The 21,174-nt window shown below is 38.6% G+C and overlaps 4 protein-coding genes across 7 annotated transcripts; 2 read left to right on the top strand and 2 right to left on the bottom strand.

The window, feature by feature from the left end:
* The first annotated feature begins 225 nt into the window (after window positions 1-225).
* On the top strand, window positions 226-3,309 carry LOC122829058 (group XIIB secretory phospholipase A2-like protein). Its single transcript, XM_044113270.1, has 4 exons — window positions 226-589; window positions 1,369-1,457; window positions 2,022-2,187; window positions 2,905-3,309. The coding sequence occupies exons 1-4, from the start codon at window positions 328-330 to the stop codon at window positions 3,021-3,023; spliced, it is 636 nt and encodes a 211-aa protein (XP_043969205.1). The 5' UTR covers window positions 226-327; the 3' UTR covers window positions 3,024-3,309.
* A 997-nt stretch (window positions 3,310-4,306) lies between these two features.
* Window positions 4,307-13,405, bottom strand: LOC122829054. 2 transcript variants are annotated; one of them, XM_044113265.1, is made up of 10 exons: window positions 12,580-13,405; window positions 12,211-12,287; window positions 11,794-12,102; window positions 11,109-11,258; window positions 10,431-10,565; window positions 9,268-9,417; window positions 8,653-8,787; window positions 5,748-8,066; window positions 5,174-5,267; window positions 4,307-4,598 (listed from the first exon to the last, which is right to left on the bottom strand). In XM_044113265.1, exons 2-9 carry the CDS (start codon window positions 12,256-12,258, stop codon window positions 5,175-5,177), a joined length of 3,339 nt encoding a protein of 1,112 aa, XP_043969200.1. In that variant the 5' UTR covers window positions 12,259-12,287; window positions 12,580-13,405; the 3' UTR covers window positions 4,307-4,598; window position 5,174. The 2 variants fall into 2 exon arrangements, with proteins under 2 accessions (XP_043969200.1, XP_043969199.1); XM_044113264.1 differs by having other exon boundaries at window positions 11,794-12,287.
* Window positions 13,406-14,326: 921 nt separating this feature from the next.
* LOC122829055 (cyclin-dependent kinase 12-like) lies at window positions 14,327-18,680 on the bottom strand. 3 transcript variants are annotated; one of them, XM_044113266.1, is made up of 4 exons: window positions 18,592-18,680; window positions 17,009-17,654; window positions 16,814-16,921; window positions 14,327-16,002 (listed from the first exon to the last, which is right to left on the bottom strand). In XM_044113266.1, exons 2-4 carry the CDS (start codon window positions 17,636-17,638, stop codon window positions 14,860-14,862), a joined length of 1,881 nt encoding a protein of 626 aa, XP_043969201.1. In that variant the 5' UTR covers window positions 17,639-17,654; window positions 18,592-18,680; the 3' UTR covers window positions 14,327-14,859. The 3 variants fall into 3 exon arrangements, with proteins under 3 accessions (XP_043969201.1, XP_043969203.1, XP_043969202.1); XM_044113268.1 differs by having other exon boundaries at window positions 18,420-18,612; XM_044113267.1 differs by lacking the exon at window positions 18,592-18,680 and adding an exon at window positions 18,144-18,585.
* Window positions 18,681-18,834: 154 nt separating this feature from the next.
* On the top strand, window positions 18,835-20,522 carry anapc11 (APC11 anaphase promoting complex subunit 11 homolog (yeast)). Its single transcript, XM_044113271.1, has 2 exons — window positions 18,835-19,158; window positions 20,218-20,522. Exons 1-2 carry the CDS (start codon window positions 19,050-19,052, stop codon window positions 20,361-20,363), a joined length of 255 nt encoding a protein of 84 aa, XP_043969206.1. The 5' UTR covers window positions 18,835-19,049; the 3' UTR covers window positions 20,364-20,522.
* Window positions 20,523-21,174: the final 652 nt, after the last annotated feature.

The raw sequence follows: 21,174 nt of genomic DNA, 5'->3' as shown, positions 1-21,174 counted from the left end.
CGAGATTTCTTTTCTTCGTCGCGAGGACGCGCATTACTCAATACACCCACATTTCGATGAAGAAAGCGTGTTAAAATCTGACCGAAAGGGTGCTTTTAATATATTACAAATGTTAACACCTTTCTTATCCAAATGAGCTAAAAAAGAGAGAGAGATTGCTTTGCGATGCGCGTTCCCGCGACAGGCCATGCAAATCTCAGCAGGAATGCGCTTTTCGACGTGACATCTGTCCACGTCCGACTCAAAGTTCAGGTCACGCAGTAAAGCTTCAGTGTCTCCTCTGAGAAGACCTGACTCCTGTTCGCACTGAGCCGTCTGAGCGACAGGATGACACGCTGGGCCCTCGTCGTGCCCCTCCTGGTGGGCCTGTTGACTCTCAGAGCTGCAGGTCAGGAGGCTGGAAACCCAGAAGCCTCACCACCTCCAACGGGTCCTCCCTCGGATGGCAGCACCCAGGCAGGGGATGAGAGCGAGGACTGGGGGCTGAACTCCCTCAGGGGAGGCTTTGAGGCGGTCAGCGGCTACTTTGACTCCATGCTGGAGTTCATGGGTGGAAAAGATGGAGTGTGCCAGTACCGCTGCAGACATGGTAAATCTGACCTGGATTAATGGAATCGCTTATTTTGATTTAGGGTTAAGTAACACGTGATCTTATTGATTTCGTTTGAGTCAGGAAGCGTTTCTAGGATCTAACAAACGTACTTATATATTGTTTTCCGAATAAACTTATAGCTGAAAAAAATTCAACAAAATTGTTAAATTCATCCCTGTTTCAGACTATAAGTAAAAAATCCGTAACTTCTGCAAGACACACAATCATATGATAATCTTTCAAATTGCCTTTACTGCCATATAACATAGCTGATATTTTAGCTCTTAAAGACAGCTGATATACATTTACTTTTAAGATCGTCCTCTATCAAAAATCTGTTTGTCAGAGCAAAACATTTTAATTACCACTTTACAGATCTACATACCATTTTCTGATTTAAATGCATGGCAATAATACGTTAACATACATTTACACATGTCCTGTTTTAGAATGTGAATAGAATTGTTTTAAGTGCCTCTTGTTATTTTATTTTTTTTTATTTTAAATTGGTTCTCCCTCTTCTCTTAAATGTGTACGATGGAGGCAATATGTTTTCCCATATATAATATGTTTTCTGTTATCTGGGTGAGATCCAGGAAACGAAGTGTGGCCTCTGAGTAATAGGAGAGGGGCCATCCGGTCACTGGGGGATGTGTCAAATATTTAAATTCTGTTTCTATGTGCAAACATGGATCTATTTTAATCTCACAGGTATATTGTCCAGCTGGCTTCATGACCTACATCGAAATAATATTTTTCTCTACTTTGTGTTGCAGGTAAAGCGCCTCTTCCTCGTCCAGGGTACAACATGCCTGAGCCTGATGGATGCACCTCATACTTCTTTGGCCTTCCTGTTCCAGACGGGGTAGGCTTTGTAGATAAAAGCAGGTTTCTGGGTTAGAAAAAAAATCTATTTTATTCAATAATGCTTTTTCATAAATTCTACATGTAAAATATTTATGGAAGGATAGCTGATTACATACATGAAAGAATAATAGAATGGATTTGGATGTGACCCAGAGGATAAAATCTAATTTCAAGCTCAAACACACACAAACTTGATAAAAATGTACAAATAAGCATAATCTCACTGAAGATTTGAGAAAAACCCAATGACTGAATAAGTTCCACAACAATAGATTTGCTTTTCCCATTACTATTCCATCCATGTGTAAATTTTTATTTTGTTTATAATTTAATTCTTGTAAATTCCCTTGAGAAAGTCAGTTTGCGAAAACATATTTCAGATGTGAGTGGCATGACAGAAAAAAAGCTTCCCCTAATGCTTTAGTGATACAAAGACTTGGATTTACTATTAATAAAATACAGTATTTTTCTGAAATTTCCAGTGAGGTTATGTTGCCGCAATATATTGCTCAGTGGTTTTTGAAGCTACATGAAATAATACTCCCCTGTGTGTCTGTGCCAGATGGATGTGGGAATCCCAGCGATGACCAAGTGCTGCAATCAGTTGGACACGTGTTACGACACCTGCGGCTCCAACAAGTACCGCTGCGACTCCAAATTTCGTTGGTGTCTCCACAGCATCTGCTCGGACCTCAAGAAGAGCCTCGGCTTCGTGTCCAAAGTTGAAGGTCAGCGGTCTGCATTTTCTCTGTTGTTCAGTGAAGCCATTTTGATTTATTTTACAACCTTTGCTGACAATCAACATAGTATATATATAGTATATTACAACGTGCCATCCTTTATTTAGCTAACTCGGAGCTAAATGCTATGGGAAGAAGGAACTTGGGAGTAAACTTGCATTTGCAGGTTGTCAAGGAGAGATAACAGAGAGACTTAACTATATAGTATCCATGAAAAAAATAAAAAAAATAATTTAAATTTTTTAAAAAGTAAATTTTTTTTTAGATCCTTTTCAATTACAGTCAAGCATGGCTGACCGACGTCATGTTTGATTCATCTTTTTTGGTGTGTTTGAGGTTGGAAGGCCTCTTTGCCATCACCCTAATTTTAGCTAACATCCATCAATCATCTATCTGATTCTGTTTTGTACTGAATCAGTTAATAGTACCGCCAGTTAGAAGAGTTACCAGCAGGTAAAAGATTACTTTAAACCTCCAACAAACATTACTAAAAACAACAACAAAAAAACAAAAACAGAACAATGTGAGAAGCTGCTGAGGTCTAAGAGCAAAAGGTTGCTTTTTCCTTTTTACTAAGATCCAATATCTTCTGGATACGTCTCCAGTATTTAGTCTACATAGAAATCACTGCAACATCACAGCAGATCGCATGTCTTCAGATTTCTGCGTTAACCACCGCTCATTCACTGCTCTTTTCATCCTCAGCGTGCGAGACAGTAGCCGACACCTTGTTCAACACAGTGTGGACTCTGGGCTGCAGACCGTACATGAACAGCCAGAGAGCGGCCTGCTACTGCCCAGGAGAGGAGAAAGATGAACTGTGAACCAGGAACATGTTGCTATTCCGCAAGAGCCACAGGGAAAGCATGGAGATGCATCATATTTGATGGTGTAGTGTGTTTAATATGCCCATGACTGAGTAATTTATTTGAACCTTCTTGTCTTTGTTTTCCTAAAACTAATTATTCAGCAAAATGTCAGTATTGTTTTGAGCGCCAGGTGAGATGACTTTATTTCAACATGAACTCTTGTGGATCTGTGAAGAGCTTCCATGTTATAACCCATAAATAAGTGTTAAATATGTGCGTAAAATAAAAATGTAAAAATTCAGACGAGAGTTTTGTTTAATACCTGATGCTTTCATTTATTACCCGCCGTCTTCAGCAACAACAGTGTGATCTATTTGAAGTAAATAAAAGGGGGAAAAGTAATAAAAAAATTACATGTTATTTTTTCCCTTTTTCAATTACTCTGAGTAGTTGATTTAATTTCACTGTGTGAACCAAACATGCTCAACACTGATAGTGAAACAATATGCTCCACCAGGATTTTTTCCTGTTTTAAGTCTCAACCAGAAAATTGAATTTCCTGCTGTTTTTCTAATGGAAACTGAATAATTTTTTTTTTTTTTTAACACAAACCTTGACAGTTTATTCTGTCTCATGTGTGATACTGCCTACAATCCAGTATGCACTCAAAGAAGTTAACCCCCTGCACATCTTTTGCAAATTTTAATTTACACTGGAGCAGTACAATGCCAAATATAAACGTACCTCCTTCTGCTGTTAAATGCCTAAAAAAATGCTTTGTGAAAATACAAACTTCAATGTGTTACACTGAAGACCAATAAAAAGTAGTGAAGGATTTTACCTTTAGATGAATAGTAATCTGAAATGTGTGGCTTGTACATATTTTTGGTACCCTTAAGTGAATATTTGTTGAGGCAATGTTATTGTAGTTACAGATCCAAGTCTCTGGGTTTAACTTGATCTACATGTCCCTTAGTAAAAAAAAAAAAAACATGAAAAGAATTGGAAACAAAAAAAAAAAATTAAGTCAGAAATTATTGAGTTTAAAGAGACAAGCCTCTCATTTCCCACATATTTAATAAGTTTGTCTGTTCATTGCCAATTTTTGACATCCAAAGTCAAGAGAAAGTTATATATAATGTTTCTCCTTTTTAAGAGACTCAGCTTATTGTCTGGCTGTACAGACAAGCTCCACAGACCAACTTTGCCCTCAGAGTTTTACCGTAAAGTAGTGAAGACTTTCAGAAGTAGCACCTCAAAATGACTGTATAACTAAATAAATCAAACATCCACAATAATTTAAACCGTTTTTAAACATTTTACTAGGGAAACCAGAAAATCTAAAAGACTCATGGGAAGAAAATAAGGTTAACTATAACAGAACGAGCAAATAAATGTTAGAACATAACATAATTAGTAGTGACAAAAGTAAAAACCTTGATGTAAACTAGGAATTCTTCTGAGGACGTTTTCATTTACTTGTGGTATTTGGAGGAGGATTCAGCTTCGAACAGGGAGTAGCAAGATGTTTATGTAAAACTGAATTGAAGGTCAATGATCCACTGAGGATGTCAGAGTTTCTCCAGATCTCTGAAAGCAAAGAGAAGAAACAATTAAAAGTTGCATTATGCTGTATATAAATTTACATAGGTCTACAAAGGGAGGCTTGTTCCCATGATGATGAGTTTGAGCATGGCAATTCTCTGTGCTTTTCTGATGGAGGGAGTTGTTTAACATTCTCATTTGAGTTACATGTAAAATGTATTTCATTGCATTTTAATATAAAACCGTATAGACAAAAACAGCGATTAACTGCATTAAAATTTTAGCTACTTAAAATCGTCATAATTCATGAATCAAAATTGATTTGTTAAACTCCCGTTGTTTTTTTTATGCATCAGACAAAAAAAGAAATACGTTAAGTTTCCGTTAAAGTCAGAAAATATCAGGTTTTGTCAAAACTATGTCAGCAGTTTAAAAATAATAATCTAATCTAAAATAAGTACTTTGATATTCTGTAGAATTTCACACACACACACACCACCTTGAGCAACACAATCTACTAGAAGCCTAAATATAGAGATGAAGTGGCATTAACTTTGAGCCAGTACAGTCATGAAAGAAAATATAAGGACACAACAGAGCTGGAAATGTAATTTACTTACATTAAAGGAGCTCAGAATCCAGGGAGTTTGCTGATGGCTTGACGGTGGAGCTGGGCTGTGTCAGCAGCTTCGCTTTCCGGTTAAACTCTAGCAGCTACAAAAAGATTTTGCAGAAATATTTGTACTGTCTCGTCAAGACATTTTATTTATTTTATATTATATATATATAATTCATACTGTGATTCTTATTGATAACTAAATGCATCTTAAAACTTACACATAACACATTAATCACAATCATACTAAACATGGAGCTTTGTTGAGACCAGGGCAAATACTTCACATCAGTGGTTCCACAGCAGTAACTGTACATTCAATATAAAACTAAAAAAAATAGTTAAATGTGTTTTATTGGGATTTCATAAGAGAGAAAAAAACATCAAGTTAAATTAGCTCCAGACAGACATCTTAAACATGCAAGACTTGGACTGGGAACCACTGATCTAAAGTAGAACCTTTTATCTGGTGGATAGTTTGGAATATCTATGAAGAAGAATAATAGAAATCTGTCATAGCGCAAGTGAAAAAGGTGAAAAAAACAACAACTAAATAATAAAAAAAGAAGTAAATTTACCTTTTCCCTCAGGTTAGCCTTTATTTTCTCCTCTGTAAGGTGACGTCTCTTCTCTTCCATTACCTTGCCTACATAACCAGGAGTCTTACCCTGCGACGGCGTGGATTTTAAGGTCTTTGAGGAGATGGTTTGCTTCCCTGCAACTCTTTTATCCATAGCAACCGTCTCTGCAACCTTTTTCTCCAGAACAACTGTCTCTGCAATCTTTTCTTTCATAGCAATTGTCTCTGGGGGTTTTTTCTCCATAGAAACCGTTTCTGAGGCTTTTTTCTCTGCAGTCAACGTCTCTGCAGGTTCTTTCTCAGCAGACTTGTCTACAGTTTTCTTCTGTGAAAAATCTCCAGCTGAACTTGGAGATTGTTTTTTCTTATTTTTTTTATGATTCCTTCTTTTCAACCCCAACTGATTCCTCTCCAGATTCGGAAACCATCGACATTCCATCGCGCTGCTTGCAGAAGACGGTGTAGTATCGATGACCGTGAGGCAACGAGAACCAGAGCGTTCGTTGCTCTGACCTTCACTCCCAGACAAGTCTGGATTCCTGAACAGCATGAAGTCATGAAGTGAGATCTGCCCAGGTTGGTTGGGAAGCCTCATATCTGCTAATACCGAGTGCCACTGTGAACGGGACGGTGGCACGTGACTCTGATTTGGATCAAACACCCAATTGGAGTTTATAGCACTGTTGTAGGCATTGTAGTAGTTCATGTACTGGGCATATTGGTACAAACTGTAATCGGTGTATGCAGAAGGAGCACCGTAAGGAGAATGAAAAGGATGTTGTTGGTTTCTGTAACTGGCCCTCTGGGCGTCTTTACTGGCCTCAGTCTTGCTACGCCCCTTCCCTCCATCTCTGCCTCTGTCACGAGAACGTCTATGAGCATCTCTGCTGCGAGAGCGCCGATGCCTGCGGCCCCGAGGGCTCCGACTACGGCTTCTAGAGGCATATCTAGAGAAAGCTGGGGAGGAAGAGGAAGAAGAAGAGTACGAAGAGGACGACGAAGAGGAAGAGGAGGAGCGGGACCGACTGTGTTTTTTATGGGAGAGCGTAAGTGGACTTTTCTGTTCCATCCTGCTTTCGCTCGTCTCTCTACCTTCATTCTTCCTTCCATACAGCCTCTCCTGAGTGCGATCTGTTAGTTTGGTCAATTCCTCCACGTCCAGATTCAAACCCAACGTTTTAAGAATGCTCTGCACTTGTTTCTGCTTTTCATCTATTTCTGAGGTTTCGTTTTCCTCTTCCTTCTTCTTTTTCACTTCAAACGCGGGCTCTGGTTGACTGCCGGAGTCCAAACTGCTCCGTTTTTTTAATTTCTTCACCTCAACATCTTCAGGTGAGGATGTCTCTTGATTGACAGTTTTTGATTTCACGCTGCTGATCCCACTGCAGCCTGGCAGCGAGAATCCAGTATCGGACTTCTGGTTTTCACCCTCGGGGGCCTTTTTCAAGCCAGAGGGAGAGGTTTTTGGAAGATCATCTACCTCATCTTTGATCATCTTACTGAGCTTGGTGATGTCCACTCCACTGTTAAGCAGACTCACAAAGCGCTCAAAACCCTTGTTATCACTGCTCTTGCTCTTGAGACCTCTGTTCTTCTCGCTCTCACTTTTAAGAGTTTTATTGACACCGCTCTCTGACTCAGAAGCTCGGTCGCCACTGTTTTTGTGCCCAGAGCTTCTGTTTTCACTGCTATCTGACTCAAAATTTCTTTTCAAGCTGCCCTTGCCTTCCAGGAGCCGTTCAATGCTGCCCTTGCTGACACTCCTCTTGGTTTCGGAACTTCTCTCGAGAATGTTTTCAATCCCAGAACCTTGGTTCACACTGCTCTCGCGCTCATAAACTCTGTGGACACTGCTCTTGCATTCAGAAGGTGTTTTAAGGTTGCTCGCGTTCTCAGAACCTCCATCAGCTCCGTCTTTACAATCAGAATTTCTTTTCTTGACTTCAGAACGTTGGCTCATGGCACTCTCGAGGTCAGAGTCTCTGTCAACACTTCTCTTGTGCTCAGAAGCTCTGCTGTCACCAGTTTTGCCCTCATTGCCTCTTTTTGGACTGGTCTTGCGGTCAAAATGCTTGTTGACACTTTTCTCGTGATCACAATGCTTGTTTTCACTTTTCTCGCTGTCTGAGTGTCTGTCGGCTTTGCTCTTGTTCTCAGATTTTCTGCTTGCACTGCTCTTACTCTCAGGATGTTGCCCTGTATGCTCAGAACCTCCACTGGCTCTGCTCTCGCCCTCAGGACTCTTCTTGGTACTGCTCTCCTTTTTTGTTCTATGAGGGTCGCTATGGCTGGGAGGATTTAGCGAAACATCAGGGATCTGAAAAACATTTAAGACAGAAAACAGATTAAATATGAATTCTATCTGGGAATATACCAAGAACGGTTGTGTGAAGAGGACTTAAAAGTTTTATTACTATTTTTTCTGTTGCTATTGTGATTATGACATAATTGACGCTAAGATCTTCCACAAACTAATTTCCTTGCAAAACTTGAAATATTTGATAAACGCTTAAATTCAAGTTGGACATACCATATTATCCTGAACTAACCATGTTGCACATGAACTCTGGTGTATCTTTAAAAAAGCTCTCATGAGTTCAGAGAGGGAATTCAGAGCCGAGCCCAAGTAAGTGACGACTATCAGGACCCACTGCTTCTAGAAAAGTACATCTATCAAAAGTGCTAGACCGTTTTTAATACATTTATCACACAAGGTATTTGCCCACATACAATTACAACCCAAGGTAAAACGTATCCACCAAGCCTCTAGAATCTGAATTTTTGGTTTTCATTAGATCTAAATAATAATAATAATAATAATAATAATAATAATAAAAATTTACACAATTAAGCACTCTACAAATGCCAGTTTCCATATAGAAGAAAACCTCTACAGGACGTACCGTGGTGTTCAAGTTGGGAGCGGCTCCTTTGTTGAGAACACGGAGTAAGCGCTCATATCCCTTGCTTGTGGTGCTCTCCTGCCTTTCAGGGGAAGTAATGCTGCGGCCAGGAGGCAGCAGAGGGACATCAGGGCCCTGTGAATCATCCCACATTCATAAAAATTAATAAAACAGAAGTTAGTCTGGCAATAAGTAAGCTAACGTTTAGCGGGATAGACAGTTCTTTAAGTTTTTGTCTGTCTCTCTTTTGGCTTTGTAGAGATTTGAGGTGCTCCAATTCTCTCAATGCGACAGCATTTTAACGTAACGAATCATGTTCAAATACGTTTATCTTGTCAATAAAACTTGATGAAGAATGACATTATTCTGTAAGAATAATCCTTGTCCTTTTAATAAAATTGTCATATACGCTGCTGTGAAACATAGCCCTTCTAGAGTTCTTCAGTTTTTGCACCTCTGTCATGCTCAATTGTTTCAGATCAAACGTATTTTAATACTAGATTAAGATAACCCGATTAAACACATAAACAGTCTAGTGGAATGAAAAAACAACAAGAAATCTTTAAGGGGCAAACATTTCTCACAGCTCTGTAAATGAAAACCAACATGATGTACCGTTTTTTTCATGTTAGGGACTGCTGCTGCTACTGTCTTGAGAGCAGTGAGTAAGTGCTCATATCCCTTGTTGGTGGCGGTCTCCTCCTGCTGCTGCTTTCCAGGCGAAGTAATGATGTGGTCAGGAGGAGGCAGAGGGTCATCTGAAAGCTGAGAAACATCACACACTCATCAGTATTGCGAAAACAAGAAATTATGTTCGCCTTTTCGGCTCTGACGTATCTTTTAAGAGTAGTCAAAATAACAAATCAGTCGAGCTGAGGTCGTTGGGCGGCCAGGGAAGTTACATTTCATGTGCTTCATTCATTCCATCTGTTTTGGGATTCATTTTCCACCTTAAACACAGCTAAATGAATTCAAAGTTAATACTGGTACTACCAATAATATTGAAACACCTCCACAGCATGAGGCTGCCATCACCATGCTTTGCTGTTGTTGCAGCATTTCTAGGTTTTCAAGCTTTAGAGTAAAACTAGAGTCCTGGTTAAGCTTTGGATGGGAATTTGCTTTACATACTTTGCTGACGTTGGTCGCGCAAAGAGGGAAAAAATTGACGGAGCAACATTTACGTATCACTGTCCTCAACTGAGGTTAGTAACATTTCTATTCAGATGCAAATTTTTATTTTGTTTACCCAATGTATGTAATACCTCTTGCTATACATTTGACATTCTTTTTTTATTTATTTATTTTTGTTGATGGGATCTAGATGTTATATTTTAACACCTATCAATCAAATTTTATTTGTGTAGCACATTTCAGCAGCAAGGCATTTCAAAGTGCTTTACATCATATCAGACACAAAAACACAATGCAACATAGAATTAACAATCAAAACACAACATTAAGTCAGATTCCGTCATTAAATTTGTAACTGATTACGTTTCAAATACAACTCTAAACAGGTGGGTTTTTGGTTGAGATTTAAAGGAAGTCAGTGTTTCAGCTGTTTTACAGTTTTCTGGAAGTTTGTTCCAGATTTGTGCTGCATAGATGCTAAATGCTGCTTCTCCTCATTTGGTTCTGGTTCTGGGGATGCAGAGCAGAACCAGACCCGGAAGACCTGAGAGGTCTGGAAGGTTGATACAACAACAGCAGGTCTTCAATGTGTTGTGGTGCCAAACCATTCAGTGATTTGTAAACTGTGTGTACGGCGCATATACCATGTTTTTCAGGTTGAGATCAGGTCCTCTGTTGAGCACATTGAGGAAGCGTTCGAAGCCCTTTGCAGCGTTGCTTTCCTCTTTAGCTGGTGAAGCAACAGCCCGGGCGGTGAGAGGTGGAGGAACATCAAGGATCTGTCAAACATCAGGCATGCATCAATAATACAAACACATTCACAGTGGGAGAAACACCAACAGCAATTTTATTAGCTTCTTTAAACAATTCTTCCAGAACAGGTTTCTGTGAGGAGATAGGAACTACACACATAAAATTCATATTATAGCACTACAGTAGTACAGCTGGATAATAAAAACAGATATAAAAAAATCTAAGAAAAAAAAAAAATTTAAAAATTATTTTTGGACTGTCCGGTTTTTTTTTTTTTTAAATGGCTAAAAAAGCTAAATCTAAAACATGCAACTGTGTAGATACACTATAAATCTTTGTTCAGGTCATGCATAATTTCTCATTTCTAATAGTGAATCTTAAGAAAAACATATGTATGATGACTGATTTTATTTTTTAAAATAACAATTATATTCTGATTTCAAATTTATAATCCTCATCAAAACATATTCTAAATTTCTATAAGGTTTTAGATCATTTTAAATGGATATTTTGTAATGGGATTTCTTTCTGTTGTGATTAAATTTATTCATAAAACGTTTAGTACAAACCTTCTCTATGTTGGGTGGTAAAACGCCGGGGGGGTCCCTGAGTCTGTTTGCCTTTAATGCCTTCACTCTGAGCTTCAGTGGATGGTGCTGCTGCTTCACTTCATCTTTTCTCGAAGCAGCGGCTTTTGCTTTTAGCTTGCATAACTTAACCTGGCGATCAGAAGATATAATTATAAGATGCAATAATCATTGCTTGAATTTATTATAGATATACTCTCATCCAAACCAGATCATAAGATATACATACATCCACCTACTGATATTTTTGTAAATATCCTTTAGCAAGGGGCATCTTAACAATATGGTCTTTATAGCAATAAAGAAAACTTTAAATTGGTTGGATTCCAGCAGAACTACCAACTCCAATCAATTATGAAAACGTAACCTTTTAAAGTTAAACACAGTCTAAGTTTTTCAAAGCAATTTATTCTAAGATTCAGTAAAATGTATTTATGCATTTAAACTTGCACTTTAATCCTGATTGGATTGGATTAGAGAATGTCAACTATAAATTAAAACTTGCCAGTTTAATTTTTATTCTTAACAATCATTACAATAATACAATTATATATTACTTAATAAGGAGGGTTAGAGTTAGCACATTAATACCAAAATCAGTATGAATTATGTATGTAACTTGTATCAAAGTCTGCTCAGATCTGCACATAATCTTTATGGACATTACCTTGGAGAAAAAGCTGAATGAACGTTGCTGCAATATCTCAGTCACTCTGTCTCGAAGCGATTCAGGATTGTAAGTATCAAACTCCTGGTCATCAGGAGAATCTGGATTCTTCATAATCATCTCAATTGCTTTGATAGCGATGGTGGTTTTCTTATGCATAATCTGCTCATGTAACTCCTGAAGCTCTCGCTTCTTTCTCGCCAACTCAGCATCTTCCTCATCCTCTGAGTTGAATGGGTTTCCATCTGGGTCTGGGGAGTTCAGGGGTGGGGGAATGGGTTCCTTCCAGGCTGCCCCACCGCTGTGAGGCTGGACAGCAGTGTACATAGGGCGTGTTTGCCAGTGATCGGTAAACCTTGGGACTCTCTCTATCCTGTTGATGTTGACAAGCTTCTGTTGATCTAGCTCCAGACGTACCTGCAGCCTTTGATCGGGAAAACTCCAGGCATTGTCATGTGGATCCATCGTACTGCCTTTCACAGTTTATAGAGGCTCTATTGACATAAAACATACATACACACGTTAAACAGGATACTGAAATCACGACCCCACAGGTAAACGCTCAAAACAGAATAATTCATTTTAGCTAGTGACACCAAGACACTCGAGAATAAGTGTTGAAAAGCCAAGTTTGATGGAAGGGTGCTTGACGTAAGCAGATATAAAAGTATAACATCATTAGATTCTAGTTCAAGTATAGATAATACTTCAACTAGAGTCAACGGAAAATCGGAAATGATTAAAATGTGTTTACAAAGAGGATAGCATAGCAGCTAGCAGGTTTACCTTCTGTTGGAAAACAGTCATCTGCGACACGATCAAATAGCTGTTTTTATCAAAAACATAAATAAAGTGAGCTCCAAAATAGTTTGCTGTGACAATACGTAGACGAAATTAACCTTTTTTGGTGGAAAAAGGTTTGGTCAAAATAAATCTGCCATAAACTGTTCTGGAGAGCAAAACGACAGTATCTTTAAAGCGTTAAAAATGATGGGAATTGTTCAATAGCGCCACCTGTGTGATGGAGGACCACCACTGCAAAAACACGTTGAGGAGATACCTAGAGAAAAAATATTCGTTGTCTGAAACTCTTATATGAGCTAACTAAATATATTGGTCATCTTAGTATCAGGAAAAAGTCAACTAAACCCTTCCAGTTGTTAAAATTACATAAATACAAAATCTGTTAAACAACTCATAAACCTGTCATAACTTAAAAATGTTTTTAAGTGAAAACAAGACAAAATTTACCTCAACTCTGATTGTAATATTACACAGTAAACACACATTTACCTGAGAATGACTGATTCATGACATTACAATTTGTGTCTGTTTTCAAAGATAAAATGTCAATCAGAATGAAATGACAATAAAATACAATACAGCAGACATTCACTTCAAGAAATCAGAACCAGAGGTGATTTAACAAGATTTTCAAGTGAGCGAGGAACTTTATTTTTTTTACTCGGAAACTGCTTTTAAATCTGGAATAAGCATCTGAATAATAATCATAGACCTATGCATAATACATTATGGTTTATTTGAGGTTGTATTAAGCTAATTTTAAAAGCTGGCCAGGACCATAAAACTTAAATGACCACGGATAAACCAATAGAAGTAAAGGAGGATGCATATTTCACAAAACAAATTGTCCAAACGGGAAAAAGTATATGTGTACTTAAAAAGTGAATGCATAAATAAAAAAAATGTTTCCTGTTATTGTTAATATTGTACCAAGTGTATACACCGATCAGGCACAAAATTATGACATAATAAAGTAATGGATAGCCATGAAGATGTAAGAAGCATATTCTTTAAATCCTGCAAATTACAAAACAGGACCTTAAAAAACCGGATAGGATAGGATAGGACAACTTAAACTTGTTGTAATCCTGTACCAAATTTGCCTTTTGGGATAATTAAGCTGCTGAAAAAAGTCCAGGCAATCTATCAACATCAAATGTACACTGATTGCCACAATGCTAAGATAAGTTGCATTCATCAAAGGAACAGCCCCAAAGTATCACAGTGCCTCAAATGGTTGTCTAATTCCTAAGGTGCATCTTTTAACCCTGAGGTAAACAGAGTACAAACACCTGTTTATCCATGTGATGTAAAAGAAAAGTGTTTAATCAGACCAGGCCAGTCTGATTATAATACAGTGTATTTCTATTGCTCTTGCTTCCACTATTTCTGCAGCCATCATCAAGGATCAGCATTGGTGCCCTAAATGTTCTGGGGTCATGCAGTTCCATATGCAACAAACTGCAATACTCTAACCAGACTGACACCTTTCTACCTGAACCAATATCAATTTCTTTAGCAATTTAGCTTTTGCATGCGATTAGACAAGACAGCTTTTGCTTGTCGCCAGTCACTACTTCTGCTTTCAACCACATTTGAAACTGCAGAATTTTTTAAATCTTGACTATGGTAAAAATAGCAATATGGACTAACAAGACCATATTGTTATTAAAAGAACACCTACTTCCACTGTATAAAAAAAAAAATCAGTAAAAAAAGAACTGCTTCAAAGTTTCCTTTGAATAACTTTTTAATGATGTACACTTCATATTTTTAAACAAGTGGTAACTACAAGTACACAAATAATATAAACCTGACAAGACAATTCAATAGTCTTTCTTTATGTTAACAAAATCAGTCAAAAATTTTTTAAATATATGCATGCAAAAGGACATTTTTCTAAGCCAGAGCTGTACTCATGGCAGAATTCAGAATTTATGAACTTTGGATACCAAACAGATGTTGATCATTACAGACTAAATTCCACTGCTGGCTCAGTTATGATAGATGTCCAGTGTTTATTCTCTTTCATCAAATGCAATAATGTGTCATTCTTAGGTGCAAACAATTACTTCAAGCAAAAACTATTTACTTAATAACAATTAACTGTACAGCTTTATTTTTCGCCTTCAAATTACCTCCAACCAGGTTACATTGTTTGTTTTGTGCAATTTACAAGACAAATAAGAAAAAGCTACCAACTGTGTCTATTTCAGTGTTTTCCAAATTTAAAAAAAGTATATAAATGATGACATATCACACTCACTTAATAACCTGCAGGAAGCGGGGCCTTCCTTGCGTTCTTGATATTTGCTTTGTTTTCATGGCTGGCTGAGCCTTTGCGTTTGTTGGATGGCAAAGCTGCAAGTTCGGTGGGAATGGCGGTATCACTTGAGGGAGCAGCGGAGGAAAGACATTCGGAGATGGGAAGGGAGCATGAGGGAGCATGGGAGGCACATGGGGAAGAAAACTTCCTGGTCCGGCAGGAGGCGGGAAAGGAAGCGGAGGTGGAGGAACAGTTGGGTATGACGGTGGTGGGTGGGTGATGGGAGAATAAGGTAGCCTTGGAGGAGTTGGAGGCATCAGTGCTGAAGAAGGTTGCCTTGCAGCAGGGATAGGTTTGGAAGTAACATTCAGTACAGGAATGCTCTTCACTGTGCTTATTTTACTCTCCTCACTGCTCTGACCATCCTGAAAAGTCCTCCTTTTTATCTCCAAATTACGTTCAGGTCGCTGCAGGTCTGCTTCGTCCCTTGGATTGCTTAAGGAGTCTCTCCTTGTATAAAAATTTTGACGTGGTGGGCTGAAACTAGAACTGCTTGACGACGATCGACTTCTGCGTCCCTCGGTGAACGTCTGTCCAACACCTCTTTCTTTACTCAATCTGCGGCCACGCTCGTTATCCCTCTTACCATAAAGACGCTCCTGGATTCGATGGGACATTTGACCGAGCTCCTCGAATCCCAAATCCACGCCGATAGCCTGCAAAACGTCTTGCATTTGCTTGCGCTTTTGCTCATCTTCAGCTGTCATGCTCGTCTTTTCCACTGAAGGGGATTTGCTGCCAACAGACACGACATTCCGGTCTGGACTAGCGGACTGATGATGAGGCAGTGGAGATGTCGACCTGAGGGAGCCCTTACTTTCATTCCAGTAGCTGTTATCTTTATATGATTTCTGTTGCCTCTCAGTGCAACTGGGAGACCAGTGTTGATCTGCAACTTTCACAAAAGACCTTGGAAGAATGGGCCCGTCACACTGTGGTGCAGGGTTCTGACTTACTATCTGAGTGAGAACGTCAACATTCACACCCTTGTTGAGTACTTCGAGAAAGCGCTGGAAGCCTTTGGATGACTTGTCGTCAGGGACTGCGGCTCTTTGTGGAGGGGCGTCGCTTTTAGAAGACTGATGGGAAACATAGAAGCCACAACTTTAGACCTTTGAATTCAAAACATTACTTCGAGAATGAGACAGATATTCTACCTGAAGTTTTCTGATCACAGAGAAATTAATAAGACTGCAACAATGTTTCTGTGTTTAAAGCTGTAAGCCAAGGAAAAAATATAGGAACTGTATATTTTAGCGAGAAAAACATAAATAGTGGTGTTTTACATTGCATATCAGGAATCACAAGTCCTATAAAAATAACACATTAATAACCCCATAAACTGGCCTTCCAGCCTGCTTGTGTTACTCCAATTTAATTCACAAGAAAGCATAGATTTGATTCGGTATCTGGTAGAGACATACCAGATAAATTTAAAGACAATTATCACATAAAGACCATTTCAAAGTCAGCCTTCTATCAGAATAAAAACCTGTCTTCTGATAGAACATCTCTAGTATTAAAGAACTGATGTCTCTACAAAACATCTCGAGAAACTCAACCATGCATTTGTCTTTAGTCACATTGAAAACTGCAACAGTGTCGTCATGGGTTTGCTTAAAAAAATAAATTAAGACAGTTGCAGCTGATCCAGAACGCTGCTCCTCGCATTTTCACTAAAACCAGGAAGATAGAGCGCATCAAACCAGTTCTAAAGTTCCTACACCGGCTCCCTGCAGGTCAGAGAATATACTTTAAAAAATACTGTTGCTAGTTTATAAATCACTGAATGGCTTGGCACCAAAATACATTATATAGCTGCTGTCATATCAATCTTCCAGGTCACTCAGGTCTTCTGGTTGTGGTCAGAAAGCTAAGAAGACAATGTACCTGTCCACTGGATCCATTTAGTGGCACCGTGGTTCTGCTTTCATAATATTCATCATAATACCCAGATGCCGAGGGGTTGGGTATTCTCTCTCTCCTCTTGGCTTGAATCTATTAGATAGTTGAACATCTTTATTAATCAAATAAACTTCATTTTAAATGTAATGTCTGTTAAAAGCATTAAAACTCACAACTAACCTGTGTAGTGTCGTCTGGTGAGAGGGTCCTCTCTAGCGAATACCCAGTTCTCCTATTCTGATAAGCACTTCCTTCGAAACGATCCGATGAATCTCTGTCAAAAAAATCCCCATACTGGTATTTGTGAGGCAAGTTTTCACGGTGATTTCTGGATCTGGAATATGGCGACATTTTCCTGTATCTGGCATCATCTTCATGTGACGGCGAATATCCCAACTGTTGGTTACGTGAAAAACTTACTGGTGACAGCCTGTGAGCTTTTTCTGGGGAATCCCGTTTATATCTATAATCCGCATCATCTTCCTCTGTTTGCCTTCGCCTTTTAACTTCAGGTGCATCCCAATCAGGTGGGGACAAACGCCTCCTCACCGGGCTCATTCGACTCCACTCTCTGCTTACTGAATCTGAGCTGTAGAGTGTTTTAGGAGACTCGCTGTAATCTTGACTTTTGCTCACCCTGGTTGTGCCACTGTCTCCATCACTGCTGTATTTATAATAAGAGGCCCGAGGTGTATTACTGTAGAAGTCGTGCCTGTCTTCCCGTCTGTCATCATAATCATCCCACTTCTGTCTTGAATTTCTGTCACCATCGTGCCGCCTGTAACCGTAGTCAGATCCTTGTGAATACATCCTTTCACATTTATGGCTGAAAAGAAAAGAAAAAAGAGGGGTTATGTTGTGTCTTGTGTACCATTTACATCTGTACTACACCATTATTCAGTTGAAAGGCCAAATGAAGACCCTTTTGGCAAAGTACAACAGATTTTCACTCATATCCTCCTTTTGATACCTTACAATAGCAAAAAAAGAAAAAGCAAAAAGGCCCACAGCATCACAGACCCTCCACAGTTACTAACAGTGATTTTATGGTGAATGTCCACAACCCTTTCATAGTTTTGCTGCCCACATGGTGAGTCTGTTGCTACAAGCTCCACATTAGTCTCATTGAAAAGGGCTCCAGTTACACATTGGACTTAGTTGAAATGTAAGATCAAATTTACTGAAGTTGACCAATTCTGTCATAAACAGAATAACCGGTTGTCATAGCTTTAACTATATGGTAAAATATGCAAGAAGTGTAAAATAACTAAATCCTTTTACCACCATTGTCAATTAAATGGTACAGATTCCTTACGAGGATCAGTTTCTCTGGCCGCCGGGGCTGTGCCGAACTGGCTGCTAACTTCAGCGGTGCTCCTCAGCTAAAATGAAGCTAACCGTTCAGAGGTCAAATGCGATGTAGTCTAAAGATTCACACGTTACAAATGTAAATGTAACATAAGCTATAAGTAACGGGGTGACTATTTAAGCCAAAAACAATGCATTTAGTTTAATCCATTTAAAATGGGTTGCTGTAAGACTGAGGTTAGTTTTGTTTATGTATCTACTTAATACTATCCCGTTAAATTACCGTTTACGTGGGAAGACTCCACTTTCTTGAAGTAGCTGTTATCCTTTAAAGTTAAAATAAAACGCGTAAACACGATTAAGCAATTAATTAATGCGCTTAACTCAGCAACATCATGTCATAAACGAAAGAAACCGAAGTTATGCTGGAAAAAGGCCTTTTGGTTTCTACTTACTTCCTCTAAAATATTGCCCCTTCTGGTAGGAGGATGAACGACTTCTTATTTATTCCTATGTAGGGTTTGGTTCCTGGCATCCTGGGAACCAGTTAATGGCCTATATTTAAGATATATATATGTAAATTTAAATAAAATACAATAAAATAAGAAAGATCAGAAAGCGGTGGTAAGAAATAGATTATGATCCCCACTCCAATTCAGAAGGTGGCGGTAATGCACCTAAAAGCTGTTTGCAAGCCAACTGCCACAACAAATAAAAGAAAAAGCTCTAGAAGAAGAAAAGGAAGAAGAAGCAGCAGAAGAAGAAGTCTTTCTATTCAATGTAGCTGAGTAGCGTAGAATTAATCTATACTACTTACAGAGTCCAATTGTTTTATGTTTGATATGTAATGTATTGAGAAGCTGGACTGTGAGCCGCAGCGTTTGACTCGGGTTTGAACAGCAACTCGGAGAGAATGAAGGTGAAGATAAAGCAGTGGAGCGGGGTGGCCTCCTGGTCCTGGGTGGCTAACGATGAAAACTGCGGCATCTGCAGGATGCCTTTCAACGGCTGCTGTCCGGACTGTGAGTACCTGAGCCGGGGGCTGCTGTCCTACATACTGCCTGTCTACTTGACCACTTAATGTTAGCCTAAAGTCCAAATACCTTTCATGTTCTAAACATTTAGCTCAATTTCCTTACTACTCATAAAACCCATTCATTTGAATATTTTTTGAAACCCTAATGTGAATATTAGAAGAATTGTGACCACATTCAGTGATAAATTCGAAGCTGAAGTTGGTTTTCCAATTCTAGCTTCCAATTAGGGAAATGGCTAAAGGGCGATTCCACCTAATTTTTCACTACATTCCGCATCTTTAATCGACTCTAGTTTAAAAACTACAACACCTAGACTCTTCAAACCTGACTGGATTATTATGCTCTAATAGCAGAATATTTAAAACCATGTTTGTGATTTGTGAAATTTTTATCTGATTTGTGAAACTTCAATAAAGGGGTTTTTTACCACTTTTTTGCATCTGGGTTGCACTAGAACTGCTCTAGCTGAAAAACTACAACACAGAGACTCTTCAAATCTGGACTGGGTTATTCTCAACTAATAGCAGAATATTTAGAACCATATTTGTGATTTGTGAAACTGCAATAAAGGTTGATTTCACCACTTTTTTTGGATCTCTGTCATAGTATAACTGCTCCAATTCCAAAACTACAACACGTACACTCTTCGAACCTAGACTAAATTATTCTCAGCTAATAGCAGAATTTTTATGAGTTGTGACTTGGTCATAATCTGATTTGTGAAACTTCAGTAAAGGGGAATTTTACCACTTTTTTGTATCTGGGTTGCACTAGAATCGCTCTAGCTCCAAAACTACAACACCTAGACTCTTCAAACCAGCACTGGATTATTCGGCTCTAATGGCAGAATATCAACTTATTGTCAACAGCAAGCAGTGGTATCTGAAAAACGTTGCTATGACACTGTTTGTGGTGCCATGACTGCCAATAACATCATGCGGTGAAATAAAGGCTTAGTATTTAGCATTGTTTCTATGGGTTTAGATTGTGTACCTCTGTTGTGTGCACTCTTGCTGGTTTTGTAATATATTTCTTATTTTGCAGGTAAAGTTCCTGGAGATGACTGCCCACTGGTCTGGGGTCAGTGCTCTCACTGTTTCCACATGCACTGCATCCTGAAGTGGCTGAACTCCCAGCAAGTCCAGCAGCAGTGCCCTATGTGTCGACAGGAGTGGAAGTTCAAAGAGTGACTCCGGTCGACTATGTGTACTATAAAGATGGACACTTCACAGGAATTCTTTTTTTTTTTTTTAACCTCCTGTAAACCGCAGAGTTTCCTATTTGTTTAATGCAGTGGATATTTTTCGTATAATTTCTGTTAAGTTTGTAATAAAGTAAATATAACATTGTGTGTCGCTATTGCACTTAATTCTTTCAGGAATAACTTGGATGAAAACATTCATGACTGGTTGATGTTTCTGGAAAACCTGCTTTTAAACTGGTTTATTAATTTCACATGGACACTCTTTTTTTTTAATCTCTTCTTACTTGCAGCAGGACTAAATGAAAATTTACTCAGTTTTTCTTTTCTTCCAGAAATCTGACCCAAAGCATTTCTGTCCAGTTTTTGATGCTGAAAGAAATCATCTTATTCCTACACATTTAAAGCAGAAAAATTAATCCTGGTTAGAGTCAAAGATTAATATCAGATACAAGACTGATGGTGTTATTGGATTGAGCAGAGGCTACCGAGTCAGGTTCCACTTTCCTGTGCTGTATCAGCTGATATTGGGCAGTGAATTAATGTACGGAGCCAAACAATTATTGCACATCAAATTATTAATAAAATATATGTAATTAAATTATGTTTGTAAAGCAGCTAGTGGTCAAGTTTTGTGTACAAAAATGAATAAGTAAAACTAATACAATGGCAACCAAGCAAACTCAAAGACTAGTGATTGTCACAAAGCTTACAGCTCATGTTATTGAGGGCCCTTATTCACGCAGCAATCTTATCCTCATCTGTGGCTGGGATTCAAAATGTCTTGCAGTTTCAAAATC

This window comes from Gambusia affinis, linkage group LG04 (assembly GCF_019740435.1).
Source record: "Gambusia affinis linkage group LG04, SWU_Gaff_1.0, whole genome shotgun sequence".
In the NCBI taxonomy this organism is placed as follows: Eukaryota; Metazoa; Chordata; class Actinopteri; order Cyprinodontiformes; family Poeciliidae; genus Gambusia; species Gambusia affinis.
The sequence above is the reverse complement of the archived record's forward strand: the minus strand, read 5'-3'. Positions and strand labels throughout refer to the sequence as shown.

Excerpts from the sequence above, each read along its gene's own strand:
- LOC122829058 (XM_044113270.1), top strand. The coding sequence starts at position 328 with ATGACACGCTGGGCCCTCGTCGTGCCCCTCCTGGTGGGCCTGTTGACT. Across the intron at positions 590-1,368 it reads CCAGTACCGCTGCAGACATG|GTAAAGCGCCTCTTCCTCGT; the intron begins GTAAATCTGACC and ends TTTGTGTTGCAG. Across the intron at positions 2,188-2,904 it reads CTTCGTGTCCAAAGTTGAAG|CGTGCGAGACAGTAGCCGAC; the intron begins GTCAGCGGTCTG and ends TTTCATCCTCAG.
- LOC122829054 (XM_044113264.1), bottom strand. The coding sequence starts at position 12,258 with ATGGATCCACATGACAATGCCTGGAGTTTTCCCGATCAAAGGCTGCAG. Across the intron at positions 8,067-8,652 it reads CTCCCAACTTGAACACCACG|ATCCCTGATGTTTCGCTAAA; the intron begins GTACGTCCTGTA and ends AATGTTTTTCAG. Across the intron at positions 5,268-5,747 it reads AGGCTAACCTGAGGGAAAAG|CTGCTAGAGTTTAACCGGAA; the intron begins GTAAATTTACTT and ends ATCTTTTTGTAG.
- LOC122829055 (XM_044113266.1), bottom strand. The coding sequence starts at position 17,638 with ATGTATTCACAAGGATCTGACTACGGTTACAGGCGGCACGATGGTGAC. Across the intron at positions 16,922-17,008 it reads CACCAGACGACACTACACAG|ATTCAAGCCAAGAGGAGAGA; the intron begins GTTAGTTGTGAG and ends ACTATCTAATAG. Across the intron at positions 16,003-16,813 it reads TAAATGGATCCAGTGGACAG|TCTTCTAAAAGCGACGCCCC; the intron begins GTACATTGTCTT and ends GTTTCCCATCAG.
- anapc11 (XM_044113271.1), top strand. The coding sequence starts at position 19,050 with ATGAAGGTGAAGATAAAGCAGTGGAGCGGGGTGGCCTCCTGGTCCTGG. Across the intron at positions 19,159-20,217 it reads CAACGGCTGCTGTCCGGACT|GTAAAGTTCCTGGAGATGAC; the intron begins GTGAGTACCTGA and ends CTTATTTTGCAG.